Source organism: Xiphias gladius, chromosome 7 (genome assembly GCF_016859285.1).
Source record: "Xiphias gladius isolate SHS-SW01 ecotype Sanya breed wild chromosome 7, ASM1685928v1, whole genome shotgun sequence".
NCBI classification, from domain to species: domain Eukaryota; kingdom Metazoa; phylum Chordata; class Actinopteri; order Istiophoriformes; family Xiphiidae; genus Xiphias; species Xiphias gladius.
The window spans coordinates 15,376,622-15,397,247 of NC_053406.1; the positions used below are offsets into that span (position 1 = coordinate 15,376,622).

Sequence of the window (20,626 nt, forward strand, 5' to 3'; positions counted from 1 at the left end):
TATGAAAAAGGTCTATTCACCCTTAGTTTCACTTCTTCCCTTCACCGTGTGCGTCTATACCTGAAATACCTCAATACCTCGAATACTTGATGCTAGGTCATGTCGTTGTCATTATGGTGTCTTTACTCATTTCATCCCTGTATGTTGCAGCCTTGTTTTCCAGGTCTGATCAGTTCAGAGGACAGAGTGGACTGTAGGCTGTGTCCCGCGGGTTTTTCATGTGACCCAGCCAATGGCATGCTCACTTTATGCACCCCAGGACAACATTCTCCTGAAGGGGTCCTTCAGTGTCTGACTTGCCCTGTAGACTCTGTCTGCACCTCTGGATTCCCTCGTAAGGTGACGATGGTAGCAGACTTTGTCAATTCCAGATACATCCTCCAAAAATGTTTTGTATCTGAGAAAGAAAAACTTCGACAGCACTTTGTCATTATAAGTGGTTGGTAAAGCTTGCCTTAGAATTAGAATTAATCTAAGTCATATGCCCTTTCTCCTTGCTCCTTTATTGGTCTCTTATATGTGCCTTATAGTGTGAGCCTGGCAAGGAGCCTGGAGTAGATCACATTTTGTGTAATGACTGTGCCCCAGGCTTCTATTCCACTTTGTGTACTATCCAGTGTCTACAGTGTCCAGCAGGTAATGCAGTAATAAAAGACCATATGAAAGTGGATTTGAAATAAATCTGTTATTTTGTGATTATCAAGGCCCCAACAATTAAAACTGTGTCCTCCTTCTAACATAGGAAGTTACTGTCCAGATAGTGGGATGTCACAGCCTCTTCCCTGTCCTCCTGGTTGGTATTCCACACCTGGACAGACTTACTGCCGTAGATGTAATGATACGTCCTTATTGTGTGGGGGAGCTGTGGCCACCCCCTGGGGCCAACGAGCGCACAGATCTAGTCAACCCATCAACTGTCGTCCAGGAACATACAAAGACATGAGGGAAGAGTTACCATGTGTGGTCTGTCCAGTAGGTTAGTGTTTATAACTGCTTACTGCCATTTGCATTTCAGTTTTATTTCCTCCTGGAAGAAGCCATTTATTTTAGTATGTTTTTCTTCATCCCAGGTCATTACTGTGTAGGAGGTGTAGCTGTACCTTGTCCTGCTGGGACTTACGGCCCTAAAGGAGGTCTGCAGAGGCTGAGAGACTGCACAATCTGTCCAGCTGGTAGAGTGAAAAAACTTCTACATTTTATACTCACAGTTTCGCACCCAAAGATTATAATTTGCACAGAAAATCATATCACTCTATCCATAAACCTACCCAGTAAGTTACAGTTTCTCAAGTCTAATAGGCCAGTTTTACTTAGCTATTTGTTTTGCGTGTCTTTACCATGATATCCTGTAAAAAAATGTTCTTATGACCTTTCCTAAAAATACTTTTCTCTAGGGTTTTACTGTCTGGAAGGCAGTTCACGGAGACCCACCTCCCAGTTCCTGTGCCCACAGGGCTATTATTGTGAAGAGGGCACTGCCATCCCTCACGGGTCACCTTGCCCTGCTGGTACAGCAGGGGAACAACTGGGTCAGACAAGTAAGGTGGCCTGTAAGAGATGTAGAGAGGGACGCTTTTGTCCTGCAGGTAAGTCTTAGCACTAATTCATTGACTTCAATGGAACAAAAAATACTGAAATACTAATAAAATTGTGTAACCATAAGTAACTACAGCCGTACTTACATACGTACGATTTTAGAGGGAAAATGTTACTGCAGGATACGCTATACCCACTGTCCCATTTCGTATGTTATGCTTGTCTGTGTGTGTGTGTGTGTGTGTGTGTGTGTGTGTGTGTGTGTGTGTGTGTGTGTGTGTGTGTGTGTGTGTGTGTGACAGGCTCATCGGGTCCTGGCTTACCCTGTGCTCGGGGGAGATATTGCCCTGCTGGCACCTTGGAAGAAGTGATATGTCCTCGGGGCACCTTCACTCCCCATCAAGGGGCAGTAGGTGAGTTTATAAACCGTATTTTTACTGCTTTATACTCACTACTCATCGAGTAATATTTCATATTCACAGTTGTTGATTTTCCACTTGCCTTTTATTTATAAGTAAAAATTAATCTTTGGAAAAAACAATATGGTGGTATAGCAGTCTATCATAGCAAAACTCAGTGATAATACACAAATATAAGTGTTATTTAGTTACCATGAGGAACTGCAAGAGATGGATGCCAAGAGGTCAAAGAGAGAGAGCGTCTAATTTAGCAATAAAAAAACAATGGTTGATGGCAAGCTGAAGCTATGATTCCACTATCCAAACGATGATGGAGGGAAATATGACTATATGCTATATGAGCAGTGAGTATTGAATAGAGGTAGATCACAAAAACTCCAACTCATACCTTTATATGAATCTAACAGACATCCCAATGAAGAAGACCTAAAGTGTATTATAAACCTACATTCATCCTAGCATGGCACCAACATGTTTGTAACTATTTCCTCCAGGTGTTAAGGATTGTCTCAAATGCCCTGCTGGTTTTTACTGTCCTGAGGGGACAAGCGACCCTGTGCCCTGTCCACCAGGCTCCTTCAACCCTTTAGAGGGTCAGGATGAGCTGGCTGATTGCAGAGAGTGCTATGCAGGGAAGGCCTGCACACAGGTAGCTCTGAGAACCCCTGATGTGGACTGCATGCAAGGGTAAGTAACCTCTTCAGGTTCAAGACAAGGTTTCCTTTCTAGCATGCTTCAGTGATACTGCAATGATACTGTGTTTTGATGCTGTATATTTGCCCGGGTACTGAGACTTACACATTCATTAAAAAATTATCTTACAAAGGGATTTTTGCAGTCTTGCCTTTAATATAATTCTGTCTTGGCATTGTTATTCTATGATTTTGATCAGTTTGCCTGCATCCTATAGGTTTGTGTGTCCTCCTGGTTCCTCGAAACACAACGACCCAACCAATGCTTGCCCACCGGGGACGCTGAGCAACCGCACTGACCTCAGTGACCGCTCACAGTGTCAGCAGTGCCCAGCACGATATGCCTGTCTTCGAGGTGCCATTTATCTTTCACACAAAGACACGATCAGTTGGCCTTTAAAAGCACTGTCTGATATTTCAGAGCTTCACGAGAATGAATTCAATTGCCACTGGCTAATGGAGTAGGATGATGTGACAATATATAATTTGCCATATGAGTCAAAATGTACCTCCATAACCCTACATATATATGTAGTTTCATTGTGTGTTTTCCTACTGTATACCTAAAAGGTGCAGTATGGTTATATTAGACCCATTTTTGAGCTTACTTGACGGCTCTAGAGAAATGAAATTCGCCATGACTGTTTCTACCAATTTGATCACTGTATCCAAATTAATAGTCATTTACTTTCCTAAAATTTTCTTGTTTGTTTAATGTTTTAAAAGCTATAATAATAATTCCCAAAATATTGTCAAATTATAACACCATTGAGGAATTGGGTCAAAGATATAGTGATATTTGATTGTATCAGTATCACCTAGACCTACTTTATATCAATAAAATCTATCGCTTGCAGCTTGTTTGCAAGTTTTCCCACCTTGACGCCTATATTATTTATGCTTTATCAGGAACTGGTGGTTTCCAGAGACCACCACTCTCCTGCTTTGCAGGACATTATTGTCCCCCTGGAACTATGTTCCCCACCCAGTACAAGTGTCCTGTGGGGACATGGAATGGTCACAGTGGATTGGAAGCTGAAAGTGAATGTCGGCCGTGCCCACAGGGCTGGTACTGTTTGGCTGGGTCTGGAGCTCCATCAGGTCGATGCAGCTCAGGACACTACTGTCCTGAAGGTACACATGAGCATGAGATAAGTGGTAATATAGGTAGAATCTCTATTAAATTAATACATTTGTTTACTCCTGTAATTAGAAAAATCCAACACACAAAATCCTTAAAGTAAATAAATGTTTTACTTTGCAAACTGTTGAAGAATAAATACAGCTTAAAATAAATGTATTTCATAAATACAATTTAGTTTCTCTTCCGGAGCTGTAATCATGAGTCATTCATGTAGATATAACAATGTCGATGTTGAATCAACAGGGACCGCATATGGCACCCAGTTTCCTTGCCCTGCGGGCACCTACAGCATGCGAATGGGAAACAGAGACAGAGAAGACTGCCTGATTTGTCCTGAAGGCTCATTCTGTCAGCAGGGCACCTCCAAACCTTCACCCTGCCCACCGTAAGCAGTAGTTGTGTGTTGACTAACTGCAGGAATATGTGAGAATGATGATGAAGTGGATGATGACATGGCTAGACCTTGCTATATGGGGTAAAATGAAGGATAAAGCTGGTGTAATAAGTATGATTTAGTATATCCACTCTGTCCTGTCTTTCCCCAGCTCCACATTTCTCCGTCTGAAAGGAGGTCGGAGGCTGGAGGACTGCTCTGCTTGCCCTGCCGGCTATTTTTGTCCCCACTCAGCCACTGTCAACCCCAGAGTGTGCGGGTCTGGCAGCTACTCTGTAAGGCCTCATCTATAACACAGTCCACTGTGACTGGTCAACTGACAGAACCAGTGGAAAGCAGAGCTTGTGTTTTAGTCTTGCCCTTCCATAGGCCATTCTGATTGTCCTATTTTTAGATTAGCTTTTTCCGCCCACAGTGTCAGTGTTTTGCATTACTCACCATGTACGTACATCTGTCAATGTCAGCAAGAAGAGCAGTTAATTCTTATAATAGTTAATCTTTTGCTCTCAGTATTGGAGCAATATCAGTAATATTCCAGTTATATCCTCTTCTCCCTTGCAATTTAAGTCTGTGTTTTTCTGTGTCCCTCCCCCATACTAGTTGATGTCTTTAACGTCAACTCTCTGAATCTTCCTTCACGTTCTCTTGTGTGTAGGACGAGGGCTCTGTGGAGTGTTCTCCATGCCTGAAAGGCCACTACTGCAGTAATGAGACCACTAGTGAGGAGGCCATGTTAAGCGTCATGGTGTGCCCCCCAGGCTTTCTCTGCTCTCAGGGTTTGGCCCGAGACCCTCAGCGCTCAGCCACCCTCTGTCCTCGAGGCTTTTACTGCCCTGGAGGAGGCATTGTGAGTCAGAGTACTATACCTACAGCAAAGGAAGAATTTTGTTGAATTAATATGGGTTTCTTTTATATGTTTGAATCAATTTGGGATCATTAAACTACATGCAAATGTGATTTTCCTCATAGGATCCCAACCCCATTCCTTGCCCCAATGGTACGTACAGTGAATTTCCAGGTCTCCGTGACATGAGTGAGTGTGTCCAGTGTCCTGAGGGGAAGTACTGTTACTCTGAGCAGCCTCGAGAGCAGCCTATTACCAGGCCTGTAAGATACCAAATAAATGAAATATACAGTGTTTTGAAGAACAAATATAGTGCATGTCAGAACCATTTTCAATGTAGTAATTATAAATAATTATACAGTCATATACAGAGTATATGAGTATATACGAGTACAAAAACTTGTGTATTATCTTAATTTTTTTTTAGATATATAATAACATCAGTTGTAGGTGAACAATGTGCTTACAAAATAAATGAAACAATTGTCTTGAATTCTGTCATGCTTCAGACAGGGGTGTGTCCTGATGGGCACTATTGCCCGCCAGGGACTGGATACCCCTATGCCTACCCCTGCCGGGCTGGCCAATACAGAAACAACACACTTGGTCACAGTGGAGAGGCGTGTGTTTTATGTCCATCCAGATATTACTGTGGCAGACTAGGAACTCACACGCCCTTAGTCTGCCCTCAGGTACTGTGGGAATATCTGGCACTTTAAAATAAATGTTTTATTGCACGGATGAGACAGTGTAACTTTTTCATAGGTGTGCTTTCCACAACATATATCTGTTTCTTTCTCTCTGTCTCTCTTTCTCCGTCTGTCGCACTATTCATAGGGCTTTTACTGTCCAGAGGGGACCTCTACTCCAGAACCTTGTCCTGAAGGGACCTACAGCTCCCGCGCTGGTCTCAGTCATGGGTCCAATTGCACTCCTTGTGGCGGAGGCCAGTATTGCACTGGCGTGGGACTCAAAGAGCCCTCTGGAAGCTGCAAAGAGCGCTACTACTGTAGGGAGGGAGCCAAGTCTGCAGTACGAGAATGCTGTTTTAATAATTTATTAAGTGAAGGTTGTTAGTCATTAATTCTTAATCCTTTTCTTTATACATTTTGACCTCCATTAACTTCCATAAAGTGGTTGTGAGTCTTCCTGGTGTTCACAATTAAATTCAGTTAAATGAATGATAACGTCTTGAAGAATGAGGAGGAAGAAACTCACATTATGAGAAATTACATTGTTATGTATTACTTTCCATTGCTTGGAATGGGCATCTTTGGAATGAAATTATTCACTACAGTACACTTTGGCTTCTCTTTACATGTACGTACTGTGAATATGTCCAGACTCCAGTTGATGGTCCGACAGGAGGTTTGTGTCCAGCAGGGAGTTACTGCCCTCTAGCTTCTTCTACTCCCCTCCCCTGTCCCCCCGGCACCTTCAGCAATAGCTCTGGCCTCAGAGGACCTGAGGATTGTGTCAGCTGTCCACCTGGGTAACGTCACTCATAATCATAATCAATCAGTTATTTTTTTGCAATATGATTATTCTGATATCAATGGATTTATATAAAAGGACTGTGTGAAACTGAGGCCTCTAGTCCGTGTGCCAATATATTTTTCTCCTTGCCAGTTTCTATTGCTTAGGTTCCAACAACACCTCACCTTCAGGTCCTTGTTTTCCTGGTTACTACTGTACCGGTGGCTCAGCTTTGCCCGTTCAGAATGAAGCAGAAAAAGGTTATTTCACCTTGGAGGGGGCATTCAGGGCACAACCATGTCCTCTTGGCCATTTTCAAATGGTAAGAAATCATCCAAAGAGAATACCAAGTGCTGCTCTTCTGAAAGTGAACTGTTAAATACAGATAATGAGATAATACCATATTCAAGTTTATTCCCTTCTCTATAAATCCTCCACAGCATCGAGGTGCACAGTCATGTGTGGAGTGTCAGGGAGGCAGACTGTGTAACCAGACAGGCTCGTCCCAGGCACCACTGTGTCCCACAGGACACTACTGTCCTCCAGGGTCCTCTGTCGCTCGCCCCTGTCCTCCAGTCAGTATCTGTGTGTTAGTATGTGTGTGAGAATGTGGGTGTGTCTGTCTGTTTAGCTGCTCATCCTTGTTTTTCAGTCTACTTCTTATGTCCTTCTTATGAGTCGGTCGTGTTTGCTGTATCTCTTATTTCTGCACACTAGCGTCCGGAGTTTCATCTTCCCTCTGTCAAATTCACATAATTAATAATGTAAAATTATACCATGTTATTATACAGGGTTCTTACTCTGACCAGCCTGGCGGTGTTGGTGTGCAGCACTGTCGGCCATGCGAGGCAGGTTGGTTCTGCAGCAGAGCCGGTCTCTCTGACCCCCAGGGTCTCTGTGATCCGGGACACTACTGCACCTCTGGAGCCTCCACTGCCTCTCCAGTAAGATGTAATGAATAACAGCTTTGGTAACTCAGCTTCCAGCAGCTCATCCAAGAAGGAACTGATGTTTAAGTAAAAAGCAATTAGTATGAAACTGAAAGAGAAACATAATTACATTAAAACATTTTAAGAAGTGGTCAGTATAACAAAAACTAGTTACTCTCATGACAGTGTCTTTATATAAAGATCTGAGGTTGTGCACAGATGAGAGAATTAATACCTCATTCTACAGATATTGAAAGGAATTTAATTCACTGTTATGCTTTGATGTCATATTAACAAATTGCTGTTAAAATGTACTTTTTGTTCACTCTATAATCATGTTTCATATGTAGCAATATAACAGGAAACCTATAATGCCTTTCATATTAACCATGCTGGTTTCTGAATGATATACAATGATGGTGAAATGTTTGACATTTTGTCTACAATGCGCTTGTTGATGATATATGCTTCTAAATTTGGTTTTGCTCAAGTGCTGTATTTTTTTCTAGCAGCTACAGAATATGAGCCAGTGGGAAGCAGAATGAAAAACATAGGGCAATTTAAAGAGGTGGAAATCCTGGTTATTAAATTGAATATTTCTGCTTTCTAAGTTAAAGCTGTGTAGTTGATTTGATGGCAGCCGTTCATTTCCCACACACTCAGAAAGTCTTTTTCTGTCAACTGATATGAATATGAATTTAGAGACATGTTTGGTTGAAGTTTGCAGAAGTTAAATAAATAATTGTTTTTCAGAAGTGTTTTTTGGATAAGCTGCGGTGCGTGGGAAATGAATGACAGCGATTAACTCAAACTGCCCACAGCTTTAACTTTTAAATGTCTAACCAGAACTGGAATCCAAAATGATCAAACTTCTTAATATTCAGATGGCTACTCCAACATTCCCACAGGTGGCTGTGTCCTCTGGCGGCATGTGTCCTGCAGGCTACTACTGTCCACAAGGGACCAAGTACCCCCAGCAGCACCCCTGCCCTGAAGGAACCTGGAGCAACACTGTGGGAGCCCAAAACCTGTCCTCCTGCTGGCCCTGCCCTCCAAGACTCTACTGCAACAGTACTGGACTAAGCCAGCCCTCAGGAGTCTGTGATGCTGGTATGACAATTAGTTCTCTTATCTGTTTCATTAGTGATGGCAGATTTGATGTTTTCAAATATTAATTTTCATATTTAATTTTATGCATAGATAATGAGGTGAAAAGGTGAAATAAAGAAATAAAGTCATAATGAGAAGGGAGCATCATCACTTCTGTGGTTTACATAAGTACATTTTTTATCTACTGATTTATAGGATATTACTGTTCAGGAGGGGCCGTGTCTCCAATGCCCTCAGATGGACTGACAGGAGACATTTGTCCAGTTGGACACTACTGTCCGATGGGCTCTACTTCTCCTGTACTCTGCCCTGATGGAACTTACTCAGACACTAGAGGTATAGAAAAAATATCTCATGGATCTGCAGAATAAATTAGGTTTTAAAAATTAAAAATATAAAATGCAGGCAGCTTTTCATTTTTTCTTTCTTTCCTCTGGGATGTAGGGGCAGAAGTATGTGACGACTGTCCCTCAGGAACCTACTGTCTGTCAGGAGAAGGTGTCCAGCCCTGTCCAGCAGGACACTACTGTCTTGGTGGTGGTGTTGAGGGCATCCTGCCTTGCCCTCCTGGCACATACAGCCCTGAGTTGGGCCTCAGCCAAGTGGAGCAGTGCCTCCTATGTCCAGCAGGTGAGAGTATTGTCCCATGTTTTTCTTCAGTGCTCTGTCTGCAAGACACTGGAAAGTCCTCCTTAAAATGTTCAGTGAGCTGAATCGGATATAAATGCATTAAATTCTGATTTATTTGCTGGATGAGTTGAAACCATTTGATTTTAACAAAGGCAATAATAGAAGGATTTATCACATTTAATTAACTGAATGAGGAATGTTTTCTGATGTGATAGGATTTGTTATAAACACCTTGATGATTTTCATGCCTTACTGTTACTGCAATGATGTTCTCCGTTATCATGCTTGGATAACAGGGCTCTACTGTGAGGACTGGGGTCTGTTTGCGCCTACTGGTTCCTGTCAGGCCGGTTATTACTGCATAGCAGGTACACATATATGATACTAGGACAGTTGTTGACTTTTATGAGCAGACAACATGTCAGCCAGATGTCATATATTACTTGTAATCTAACATAAAGACCTGGTACTGTACAAATGTCTTTGTATTGCTAAACGGAATTGGACAATTGAACCTAAATAAACTGTGCAACTTCCCAAGGCGTAAACTTTCCGAACCCAGATGGCAACTTCAGCACAGGGGTAGGAGGAGCATGTCCAAAGGGGAGCTACTGTCCTGAGGGCACCAATCTCCCTCTGGCCTGTCCACCAGGGACCTACTCTACCAGGTTGGTGGGCCAAAATGTGACGCATACATAATCCTAAGAACTTTACCATCTTTTTCTGAACTATGTAACTGTATATCTTTGTGTGTGTATGGTTGCAGTCTTCATCTGACAGACATCTCTGGCTGTAGTCCCTGTCCTGCTGGTCACTTCTGTGGTACTGCAGGTCTCACTAATCCATCTGGACTGTGTGAGGCAGGATTCTATTGTCCAGGGGGAGATTCAACAGCTACAGGTAAAATTGCAAAATATTGACCTCTTATTTTTTTTTTTATGAGAAGTTAATTTCATTTGTGCTTGTGGGGTAATGCCACAGTAATTTATAACATTAATTCTTTCTGCAGCATAAACTTGGTTTGACCGTCATCAAATATCAACACAATGATTCAACACTTAATTAATCAATGATTATGAATTAAAGTATCTCTTAACTGAAATCAAGATAGTGCCGAATTGATCCAATATATAATGTGTGAATAGAAATCTTATGAATAGGCATCAGATAGAAGAGAAACCAATGCTGATAAATGCATGAAATCTGAATGTGTGAGGATGTTTTGTTGAATGAATGATGACTGAATTAATCAGGGTTTATCACAGGATTCATCATAATAAGGGGTGAGCAGTCATAATCTCAGCAATTTACCACATAAAATAGTTTTTTTCCTCTCCAGGCTCAGAAGGAGGTCTTTGCCCACCAGCTCATTGCTGCCCTGAGGGCAGTGCTAGCCCAGTGCCCTGCCCAGCTGGAACCTACACTAATCTCACAGGCCAGTCACTGTGTTCCCGCTGCCCTGCTGGATACTACTGTCCAGAAAAGACTGGCAACTTCACCGAGTTCCCCTGTCCCCCTGGATTCTACTGCCCTGATGGTAGACTCACCCAAAACGCTATCAGTCACGGTTGTGTTTCTTCATTACTGAAGAACTTTGGCATATTGTAAATCTAGCATAGCCTCTAAAGAGGAGCCTCTTGTTGCACTGAAAGATTTTCTCTGATTTGGTAAAAAATTCTAGCATTTAAAACACCAACATGGCACGTGCCACCTATTTAAAATCTAATTGTATTATATGCACAGGTACTAGGCATGCCACTCAGTTTCCCTGTCCTCGTGGATACTACAACCCTGAGCCCATGACTCAGAGTCTGGACAGCTGCCTGCCTTGTCCTCCAGGACACTACTGTGAGAAGGAGAGGCTGACCAAAGTGTCTGGAAAATGCAAGGCTGGTCAGTAATAGTGTCTTGGTTGATTTCTACTAAAGATATGATCCCAGCCATACGGCTTAGTTTCTCAGTGTCCAGACTTTGTCCCCTCTGCAAGCCTATTTGTCTCTAGGGGCCGGCAAGCCAGTCCAATGCAGTCTGCGAGACTTTGGGGTCTCGCAGACAGCAGTTTTAAAATAATCCCACCTATATTATTTATTTATGTACAAAGATGCAAAAGAGCCTGGCTCAAAAATGCCAACCACAAAATGCATCCAAGTCTCAGGCAGATATTAGAACAGTGCCTACCTCGTTTATTAAGCCTTTTTCTCACTGATGGCTCATCTCCCTCACTTTGCTCTGTATTGCTGTCTTCCTGCCCAGTTGAGCCTCTTGCTTTCACCCTGTGCTGAGAGAGTTATCATATGATGTCCACAGTGATACTACAGAATATGTCAGGAGCAAATGTGTTTGTATAGTACAGAGACAAAGTCAAAACATCATTACATCACCTTCTTTGTCCCCCACTCTCTCTCTCGCTGCATTTTCTTCCACTCAGGTTGGTTCTGCGTCTCAGCAGCATGGAACTCGCAGCCTTTTGACCTAGACAATTACACAAACGCCAACTGTCTATGTCCAGCTACCTCCACAGGGGGGCGATGCCAGGTGGGCTTTTACTGCCCCTTCGGTAGCTCAGAGCCCCTGCCTTGTCCACCTGGATCCTTCTGTAACATTTCAGGTACTTGGACACTGATAATAAAATACCTAATCATCAATGGTTCGCCATGTGCTGTCGGGTCGCAAGAGTGTCCTGGCTTTCATTCCAACCAAACACGTGCATCTAATATCACAAATAAGTTCTCACTTAGAACCCTTAAACAGTGAAACTAAACATTTAACACCTACAGTTCATACAGACTGTGTTTGACATTCACTAATCTATTGTAATAAAGCATAAAAAGACTTTGAAAATGTACTGTAACATACTAAGATTGTATTTGAATGCATGGACAGACACATTACAATTTTTCTAATGAGTGAAGAGTGTAATATATTGTAAATGACTGAATATTGCTTTAAAAAATAACAAATGCATTTTACAATATATTTTAAATATGCTATTCCCTATGTTATACAAGTATTAAAACTGCAGTATATGAAAAGTATACATGTGTTTTTGTCACATGATGATGATGTAAGTAATATTTTGAGGTGGATATATGGGTTTGGATTTAGATATAGCTATTGTTTATCTGTTCTGGCCACTATATAAATCCTAAGATTATGAAGAATACAGGTCGTGCTAGAGTATAATATATGACGAGTGACAGAGTAGATAAAACAACCCTGGAGCAATTTGATTCCAGGCCCCTTAGGGGTGCATTATTCTGCAGGAGGGGATGTCAGTCTCTACCCAACTTATACACAGTATTTTTGGGTATATATACAATACAAATAACAAATGTACTTATGTTGCTCAAAAGGTTTAGCTCTGCCAATGGGTCCCTGCTCCCCCGGGTATTACTGTGTAGGAGGAGCCACTGAGGCCAGACCAACAGATGGAGAAACAGGCAACATCTGTCCACCTGGGACATACTGTGGTAAGCCCTGATTGACTGCCTTGGAACTTTTTAAGCCTATTAATAGTTGTGTAGCAAGGTGGTTGATGAAATGGACTGTGCATTGGGTCCAAAGATGCCGGGCATAATAATTTTAATGTTTATAATTGAGTTTAATTGAAAAAAAGAAAAATTCTTATCCATAGCTTTTGTTGTCTGCCACTCAGGTTTGGAGATCAAAAAAGGGGGTTAATCCGTGTCTATGTTATCAGACTCGATATATACATTCTATTATAGTAAGTGGAGGACACTGCAGCTTTGAGCAGAAATAGATAGAGGATGCTGAGTGAAACCAAGACCATCTAATAAGTAAATTGTATAAACTGTATATCATAGACCAATACAACACAGTATAAGAGTCTGCAAAGTCCTATTGTATCTTACTTTATATTCAAAGCGCAGCTCTTTAGAATTGATTGGAATTATTTTTTATAGCAAGAGGGCCCCAGCCTTTAACATTGCAGTTTTCTCCAGATTTTCCTATTTCTTTCCACAGACCAAAGACATGCAAATTAGGTGGACTGAGACTCGAAAATATCGATAACTATGACTCAGGTAGATTGGACACCTTAAATTACCCATTGGTATGAGTGTGAGTCATCTTGTCTCGGTTTATGTTTGTCTGTTGATAAACTGTTGACCTGTGTAGGTTGTCTCCACACTGTTTATTGTGACCATTCCGCCCCTGTCTCCTGCCACTCTCTATCTGCCCACCAGATGTCCTCGGACTTTCCTCCCTGTCTCAGTCACCTGACTCCCCATAGCCACCTGCTTACCTGCCTTTCATTCCCTAATCACCCAGTAATGATTGCCACACCCACCTCACTTGTTTCCCATTCCCTAATCAGCTCACACGAGAAATATACGAGCCTTATTTCCCCAGTCATTTGCCATGTTGTTGCCGCCCTGTTCCTGCTGTCTGCCTGTTTCTAAGCTATTATTATTACCATCTCGTCTAATAAAATTCCTGAACTTTTCTGGCCTACATGGTCTATGTCTGCATTTGGGTCCTCCTTCCTGTTGCCTTGTACAAATGGTGACTTCCCTTGTATAAGCAACAGTACCCTACAATACCCTGCATAGATATTGGTATGCAAGGAAAATGAACAGATTACTGAATGACTGTCTTCTACAACTATTTCTCTCTACAGCTGAGGGCTCAGGAAGGCCAGAGTTGTGTCCAGCTGGGACTTTCTCACCAGTGCCAGGTCTAACCAGTGAGGCTGGCTGTCAGCCTTGTCCCGTAGGGTTATACTGCAGAGGACCAGGTCTCAGGGCTCCGACTGGACCCTGCAGCCCAGGTCAGTCCATACATTGTTTCATGGATCACTAGTATTAATGAAACTTAAAATGTTTCTGCAAGTTATTTGTTTGATAAAAGTAATAGTGTTTGATGCATTCTTTGTTAAAGGTTCAACCTCCTTTCCATCCTTTTACACTCCACTGCGTTGTGTCTCTTGACACCCAATAGGCTATTGGTGCTCTCCTGGTCAGACTGTGGCCACAGCTCTGCCATGTCCTCCCGGCCACTTCTGCCCACAGGGTAGTGCAGCCCCAGAGCCCTGCCCATCAGGAACCTACCAAGACAGAGAGAAACAGGAAGCCTGCACTGTCTGTGAGGCAGGTGGGAGTCGTCATCACTATTTTTTTTATTTTTTTTAACATTCTCAGCAGAAGCTTCTATTTCTTTTATTTTTTTTAAAAGACTTATTCAGGTCTTGTGCCATTTTTGTTTTGCTGAACAGGCTGTATTGAAAACAGCTCTCAAGCAACCCAGCTACTGCTTTATTTATTGAAGTTGATGGCTTGTTCACACGCAGGTGTTCGATTTATTATACTGCACTTTTCAAGTTTGTTGATTTAAAAATAAATACACATTTCTCCTCTTTCAAGGTTCCTACTGTGATTTCAGACTGGGCCTAGCCAACGCCTCTTTGCCGAGGCCATGCCCTAAAGGACACTACTGCCCTGCAGGTACAGCCCTGCCCAGCCAACACCCTTGCCCTATAGGTTCCTTTAACCCGAGACAGCGCACGGACAGCCCAGCAGGCTGCATGCCATGTGCTGCTGGACAGTACTGTCCTTCTCTGGGACTGTCGGAGCCGGCAGGTGAGAAAGAAAGATCTCTTCTCTTCATTCGTCTTCCATTTTTATTTATTTATTTATGTATTTATTTTTTATTTATCAGAATGAGGCTTGCCTTTTTCTGCTTTAAATATTTAAATGGAAAGTTCACCAAATTGCAAATAAACATTTTTTTTTCTCACTTGACTCTAGTTCAGATAGCTTTGAATTTACTGTATGTGCTAAGGTTTTAAGATCTATCTTAGAGACGGACATCTCTAAGCCAAAGAATACACAGAACTACAGTATTTGCACCAGAGGCAGGTCAAAAAATGTTTTTTTTTAAATTTGCTTGATGCGATTGTTTAAACTCAAATGTGGTGGCCTGTAGATGTATTTACATAAGCATTTACTGATAGTGTGTTGTAATGTACTTCTATAGGCCCATGTCATGCTGGTTATTGGTGCAGAGAGGGAGCATCCTCTCCCAGCCCGCTGGATGGACTCTCAGGTTCCCTGTGTCCGCCTGGTCAATACTGCCCCTCAGGTTACTGGCTTTTTCACCCTTACTAAGCAACCAGCCCCCAGCAGCTGCTTAAGTGCTGCTATGCTGTTGATGCATGAAAGTTATCAATTTGCGAGGGGGGGGTTCCATATTTTCAGAATAATATTTTTTTTAATCCAACGCTGATGCAGCTTGTTTTATAGGCTAATGTAACCAAATTTATACTGTGTGAGGCTATTAACATTCTACCCTATTATATTCTAGGGCTAAAATGTTTTATTCATGCTAATTACCATTTGGTGGCCTACAGGAAGTTCTGACAACATTTATCTTGTAACTTTTGATACCGTTTTCTTTAAATTAATTTGTACACTTGTTCTCTCTGACTCTGGGCACTGACCCATGCTTTAAAAATGCTGCTGTAGGTTAAACTCTTCCTTGTCCTGCGTTGCTCAATGCTGCACGCAGCAGTGGTGTTTTTATAAGCGTGTCTCACTATTTAGTTGCACTTAAATTCTGCTTACAGTGTGTAAAACATTGTCGCAGTATATTGTATAACCAAACCCAATAACTGCAACGTTCCTGTCTTCATTTAACAGTTTTCTGTTTAACGCAGTTGAAATGTGAGTTGGTAATTGATTCTCTATAGGCACCACTGCTCCCGTGGCCTGCCCTGAAGGAAGCTGGTCAAACACCTCAGGCCTGCGCAGCCAGGAGGACTGCAAGCCCTGTCTGGGTGGATTTTACTGTGACTCTGCCGGCCTCACTAAACCTAGTGGACCCTGCAGTGGGGGGTACACCAGAATCTGATTAAATAAATGTTACCTGTATTGTTATTTATTTTATCACTTAGGTTTCAAAAGTAGCCATCACTGGTGCGCATAATATGCACATTGTATTTGTTTTAGAGTTTTCATGCCCTCATGTTTCTTATGCAGATATTACTGTGTAGAGAGAGCCGTCACATCCACCCCTACTGATGGAATTACAGGGGGACCTTGTCCCAAGGGTTACTTCTGTCCAGAGGGAACTGTTCAGCCTGTGCCCTGTGATCCAGGGACATATGTTGCTGTTACACATGCTACTCAATGTGAGCCCTGTGTGCCAGGCTGGTACTGTGTGTCTGGCACTCTGTACCTGTGTCCTGCAGGTTTGTGGTTTACTGTTTGTATGCCCTTGAAACTACTTTAAAAATATATTTTCAGTTGTATGCTAATTTTATGAAATTATCAAGCAAAATAATTGCTAAAAAAAAAGAGGAACAAACAATAATGATCAGTGAGAAAGATGATGCACTTAGCCAACAATTTTAACCAAAATTTTTGTTTAAATTTTTTACGCATTTCCTTGTGTGTGTTCTGTGGCCTGCAGGCTTTTACTGCCCTGAAAGAACTGGATTTGACTTGAGAAGCTGTCCAGGGGGAACTTACGGTCCTGACCCAGGCTACTGGTCTGTCTTTCAGTGCAGGCAGTGTGATGCCGGCCATTACTGCTCTTCTAGAAATGGCACAGCTGTCACTGGACCATGTCAGGAAGGATATTACTGCTTGCATGGAAACACCTCTCCGCAACCTCTCTCACAGGCTGCAGGTGAACACGTGTTTACCAGACATGCACTGCATGTTCACAAATTCAGGAACTACAGTACAGTATAGTCTAATGTAAATTGTCTAATGATTTTTTTTCTTACTAATATGTCATCCTTATAATTATCTGATGAATTGGTTCAGCATCAAAACTCCTATTTTGAGATGGTTGACAAAAGGCAGTTATGTTTCCTGTGCCTCTCACCAGGAGAGGGAGGGCCATGTCCTGCCGGTCATTACTGCCCCCAGGCCACCGTCCATCCTCTGCCCTGTCCACGTGGAACATTCTCCAACATCACCAAATTAGTCTCCCAGGTCACTTTGACTCAATATCACACTCTCGTAACCCCTTGACAATTTTTGAGAGATGTTTTTCCCCTCACAATTACTCTAAGATGGAACTTGACTGGAATCATCAAATATTTAGTGATTTTCTTTTTTTGTTTTGTGAATTGTGAAAATTTGTATATGGACTTTTATATGGTATATGTTTTTTAAATACAGTACCTGCACAATTCAAGGTGTGTTGTAGAGAATTATATGGACCCAAAGTGTTCAATATTAAATTAAATTGAATTAATTAGTCAATAAATAAATAATGAATAAAAGGAATAAATACAAACTATACAGTATATTCATTCAGACCAAAGCAACAGCCACTAACATAACTGGCACTGCCCTGGTCATCTTGATTGGCAGACAAAACAGGCATTGGGAAAATGGCATTGTGAAATGAAAACAGACTTTGGAAAAAGGATATTTTGAAATAAAAACTGCTGTTAATGTGAAAAGAAGTGGGATAAAATGACATTTCATTTTTTTTTAAATTATTTCACCATTTCATTGTTAGATATTTGTTTGTATTTATTTATTTATTTTCTTATTTATTTCATGTCTTATTTACTACATGGCTTATTTATCTATATTTTATTATATGATCATTCTTTAATATTGAACACTTTAGGTTCTCCATACAACATCATGTAGATGTCTATCACACTCTACTTTGGAAACTAGCTTATGGTCAGCAGCCCTGCTACACCAGCCTTATACAGTGTATATATACAGTAACATACAATATTTTCTCTTTTGTCGTGTCAGCCAATAAATATTTAATCCCAAATCGATGTTTCAATGAGGCACACTCTTTTTTACCATTTTCTTACAGCCTGTCTGTTTTTGTCTCCCCCCTCTTTTCTCTCTCTCTCATTTCCCCTCTCAGGAGGATTGCCAGCCATGTCTACCTGGTTACTATTGTGATACCGTGGGGCTCTCAGCGCCTTCAGGAAAATGCTGGGAAGGTTTCTTTTGTCTGGGGGGTACAGATCGTCCTGACCCTCCTTTGAGAGACAGCCGTGGAGGACCGTGCCCAAAAGGTGGTCACATCCCTCCGAATTTAGACATCTGTAACTGATTTTTCGAAAAGTGAGAGAATTATCAAAAGATAATGCGTGAGTCAATAGAAAAACCATGGAGATAATGTAATCAGATACCTATTGTTTAGACAGGAAATGGCGGCAAAAAGCTATACTTTGCATCTCATGTAAGAAATACAAAAGAGAATGGCACACAAAAACACACAAGTTTTACATAAGCCCAGAACCAACTCAGTGAACAGGTAAACAGAAAATTCTTTCAAGTTAATAGGGCTAAACATAAGCAGCTGCTCTGTTGACACTGGAAATCGAACCCTGTCCCCAGTGGTCTTTGTGTGTCTCTTTGTGTGCTTGAGTGTGCATCTATTTCAACACTCTTGTCTCCACACAACCAGGTTATTACTGTTCTGAGGGCTCTGTGGCTCCTCAGCAGTGCCCCTTGGGAACCATCAGTGCAGAAGATGGCCGAGCCAGCTGCAGCGCCTGTCCCCAGGGGTAAATTGGCTTATAAGTCTCACACAGTCTCTCTGCACCATAAACGTATGCACATTTTCACATATGAACATGATGGATTATGCAAAAAAACTGTAAATATACATGCAGTATATCTTTTTGATGTTTATACAGATAAATTATTTTTCTTCTCGGTTTGCACACCTACAGTATATACACGGGCAAAGACAAATACATTCAAGACTGACTGCTACCAGCAGCAGCCAAAAACTAAATTATGCCTGTCTTGTTTTTTTCTGGATAGTTATTATTGTCCTGGCAGCAGTAATGGCTCTCTGTTGTGGAGTAATGAGTGTCCAGTGGGTCATTACTGCCTTGCCGGGACCTGGTCCAAACACCAGTACCCTTGTCCGGCTGGATCCATCAACCCCCACACTCGGATGGCATCACCCCAGGACTGCCTGCCTTGCCCTCCAGGTCACACACCATTTACTGCTAATGAATTTCCTTGAGATTAAGTATTCGACTCAGGGTTAAGCGCAGCCCTGCTGGTAAATGGCAATTAAATGCTTTATTACCACAAGAAGTACACTTCAGAAAGCAGCTGTTATTAAAAAAAACTATGATCAAAATTAGCAATATCACACACATACTGCATCTCAACTAGAATTAATAGTGTACAGTGCTTGCTCTTCATTCTCCATTTTCCAAAGTAATTTTCCAGTTTACTGAATTTCGTAGAATTTGTATTTTTTATTTTTTCCTCTCAAATCAGGCTACTTCTGTGCGTCCCCTGGGAAGGGTGTTGCATCAGGCCAGTGTGGTGCTGGGTACTACTGCCTCTCTGGGGCCTGGTCACCCACACCAGAGGATGGAGGGACGGCAGGTGACAGATGTCCTGAAGGTCATTACTGTCCCCAGGGCTCCTCAGCACCACTACCCTGTCCCATAGGACATTATAGCAACAAAACCAGGAACAGTCATCTCTCCGACTGCCTGCCTTGTCCTCCAGGTTGGCTAATTAACTAATTTAGCACATGATGTACACATTACTGTTTAAACATGTCTTTTATCAGTTGGAGGATTTCATGACCTAACTTGATTTATCAAGGGACATTGCCCTCACACAATGTATGTGACTGTCTAACAGTGTTGGGTTTTTTTTTTTGTTTTTTTTTTTGTAGGTTTCCTGTGTGTCACCAGAGGGCTCTCTTTCCCTTCTCATATCTGTCCGGCTGGTTCTTACTGTCCAGGCAGAGAAAACACCAGCCAGCAGCCCTCTATACCCTGCTCACCTGGAAACATGTGCCCACCTGGATCTTATAGGCAGGTATCCTGCTCGCCAGGGACCTACCAGGATTTATCAGGACAGGTGAGGAATATAAATAGAATAATCTACTAATATTATATGTCCTGAAGTGACAAATGCAAGGTGCACCTACCTGTAATGCATTTAAAATAATCTACAGCAGCTGTGGAACTGTCTTACACAGAATTTTGCCTGATATACTTGACTGACAAATAATTTATAAATACTTAACTGCTGGATCTAAAATAGTACTAGTGTCTAACTGTATATGACCTATAAAAGATGAATTCTTAATCTATCGTGAGGCTGTGTTATTTGCACATTCTGGGGGAAGTTATGGCTCTCATGAAAGCAACTTCACAGCAGGCTCTTTTTAAACATCTGTGTGTACTGCAAACAGTTTATAGTTTAGCTTTTATCATCTCCAACACAAGCATCTGAAATGTTCATGTCTGTTAATATCAGTGTACATCTGTAGTCATAATTTTGTATTTGTACTGTGTAGAAAAAATTAATGTGTGTAATTTACCCCTCCACAGGCAGAGTGTGTTAAATGTCCAGCAGGATTTTACTGTGCTGGCTCAGTGGATGCTGATACTGGGCATGTGTCTGGGACACTTACTCCCATGCTGTGTCCTAAAGGACACTATTGTCCACCAGGTAGGACACAA

General features: G+C 41.8%; 1 protein-coding gene across 1 annotated transcript in view; it reads left to right on the forward strand.

Annotated features, from left to right (window-relative positions):
* Positions 1–13,569: 13,569 nt before the first annotated feature.
* LOC120792189 (zonadhesin) overlaps positions 13,570–20,626 on the forward strand; it is a 35,778-nt gene continuing 28,721 nt past the window's right edge. Inside the window, exons 1-15 of the mRNA XM_040131259.1 lie at positions 13,570–13,698; positions 13,814–13,963; positions 14,134–14,286; positions 14,556–14,771; positions 15,169–15,273; positions 15,881–16,025; positions 16,170–16,381; positions 16,603–16,821; positions 17,026–17,132; positions 18,040–18,193; positions 18,589–18,688; positions 18,951–19,123; positions 19,422–19,658; positions 19,831–20,018; positions 20,495–20,615. Of these exons, the coding sequence (XP_039987193.1) occupies positions 13,656–13,698; positions 13,814–13,963; positions 14,134–14,286; positions 14,556–14,771; positions 15,169–15,273; positions 15,881–16,025; positions 16,170–16,381; positions 16,603–16,821; positions 17,026–17,132; positions 18,040–18,193; positions 18,589–18,688; positions 18,951–19,123; positions 19,422–19,658; positions 19,831–20,018; positions 20,495–20,615 (2,323 nt within the window). The 5' untranslated portion in view covers positions 13,570–13,655. The remainder of the gene's footprint in view (positions 13,699–13,813; positions 13,964–14,133; positions 14,287–14,555; positions 14,772–15,168; positions 15,274–15,880; positions 16,026–16,169; positions 16,382–16,602; positions 16,822–17,025; positions 17,133–18,039; positions 18,194–18,588; positions 18,689–18,950; positions 19,124–19,421; positions 19,659–19,830; positions 20,019–20,494; positions 20,616–20,626) is intronic.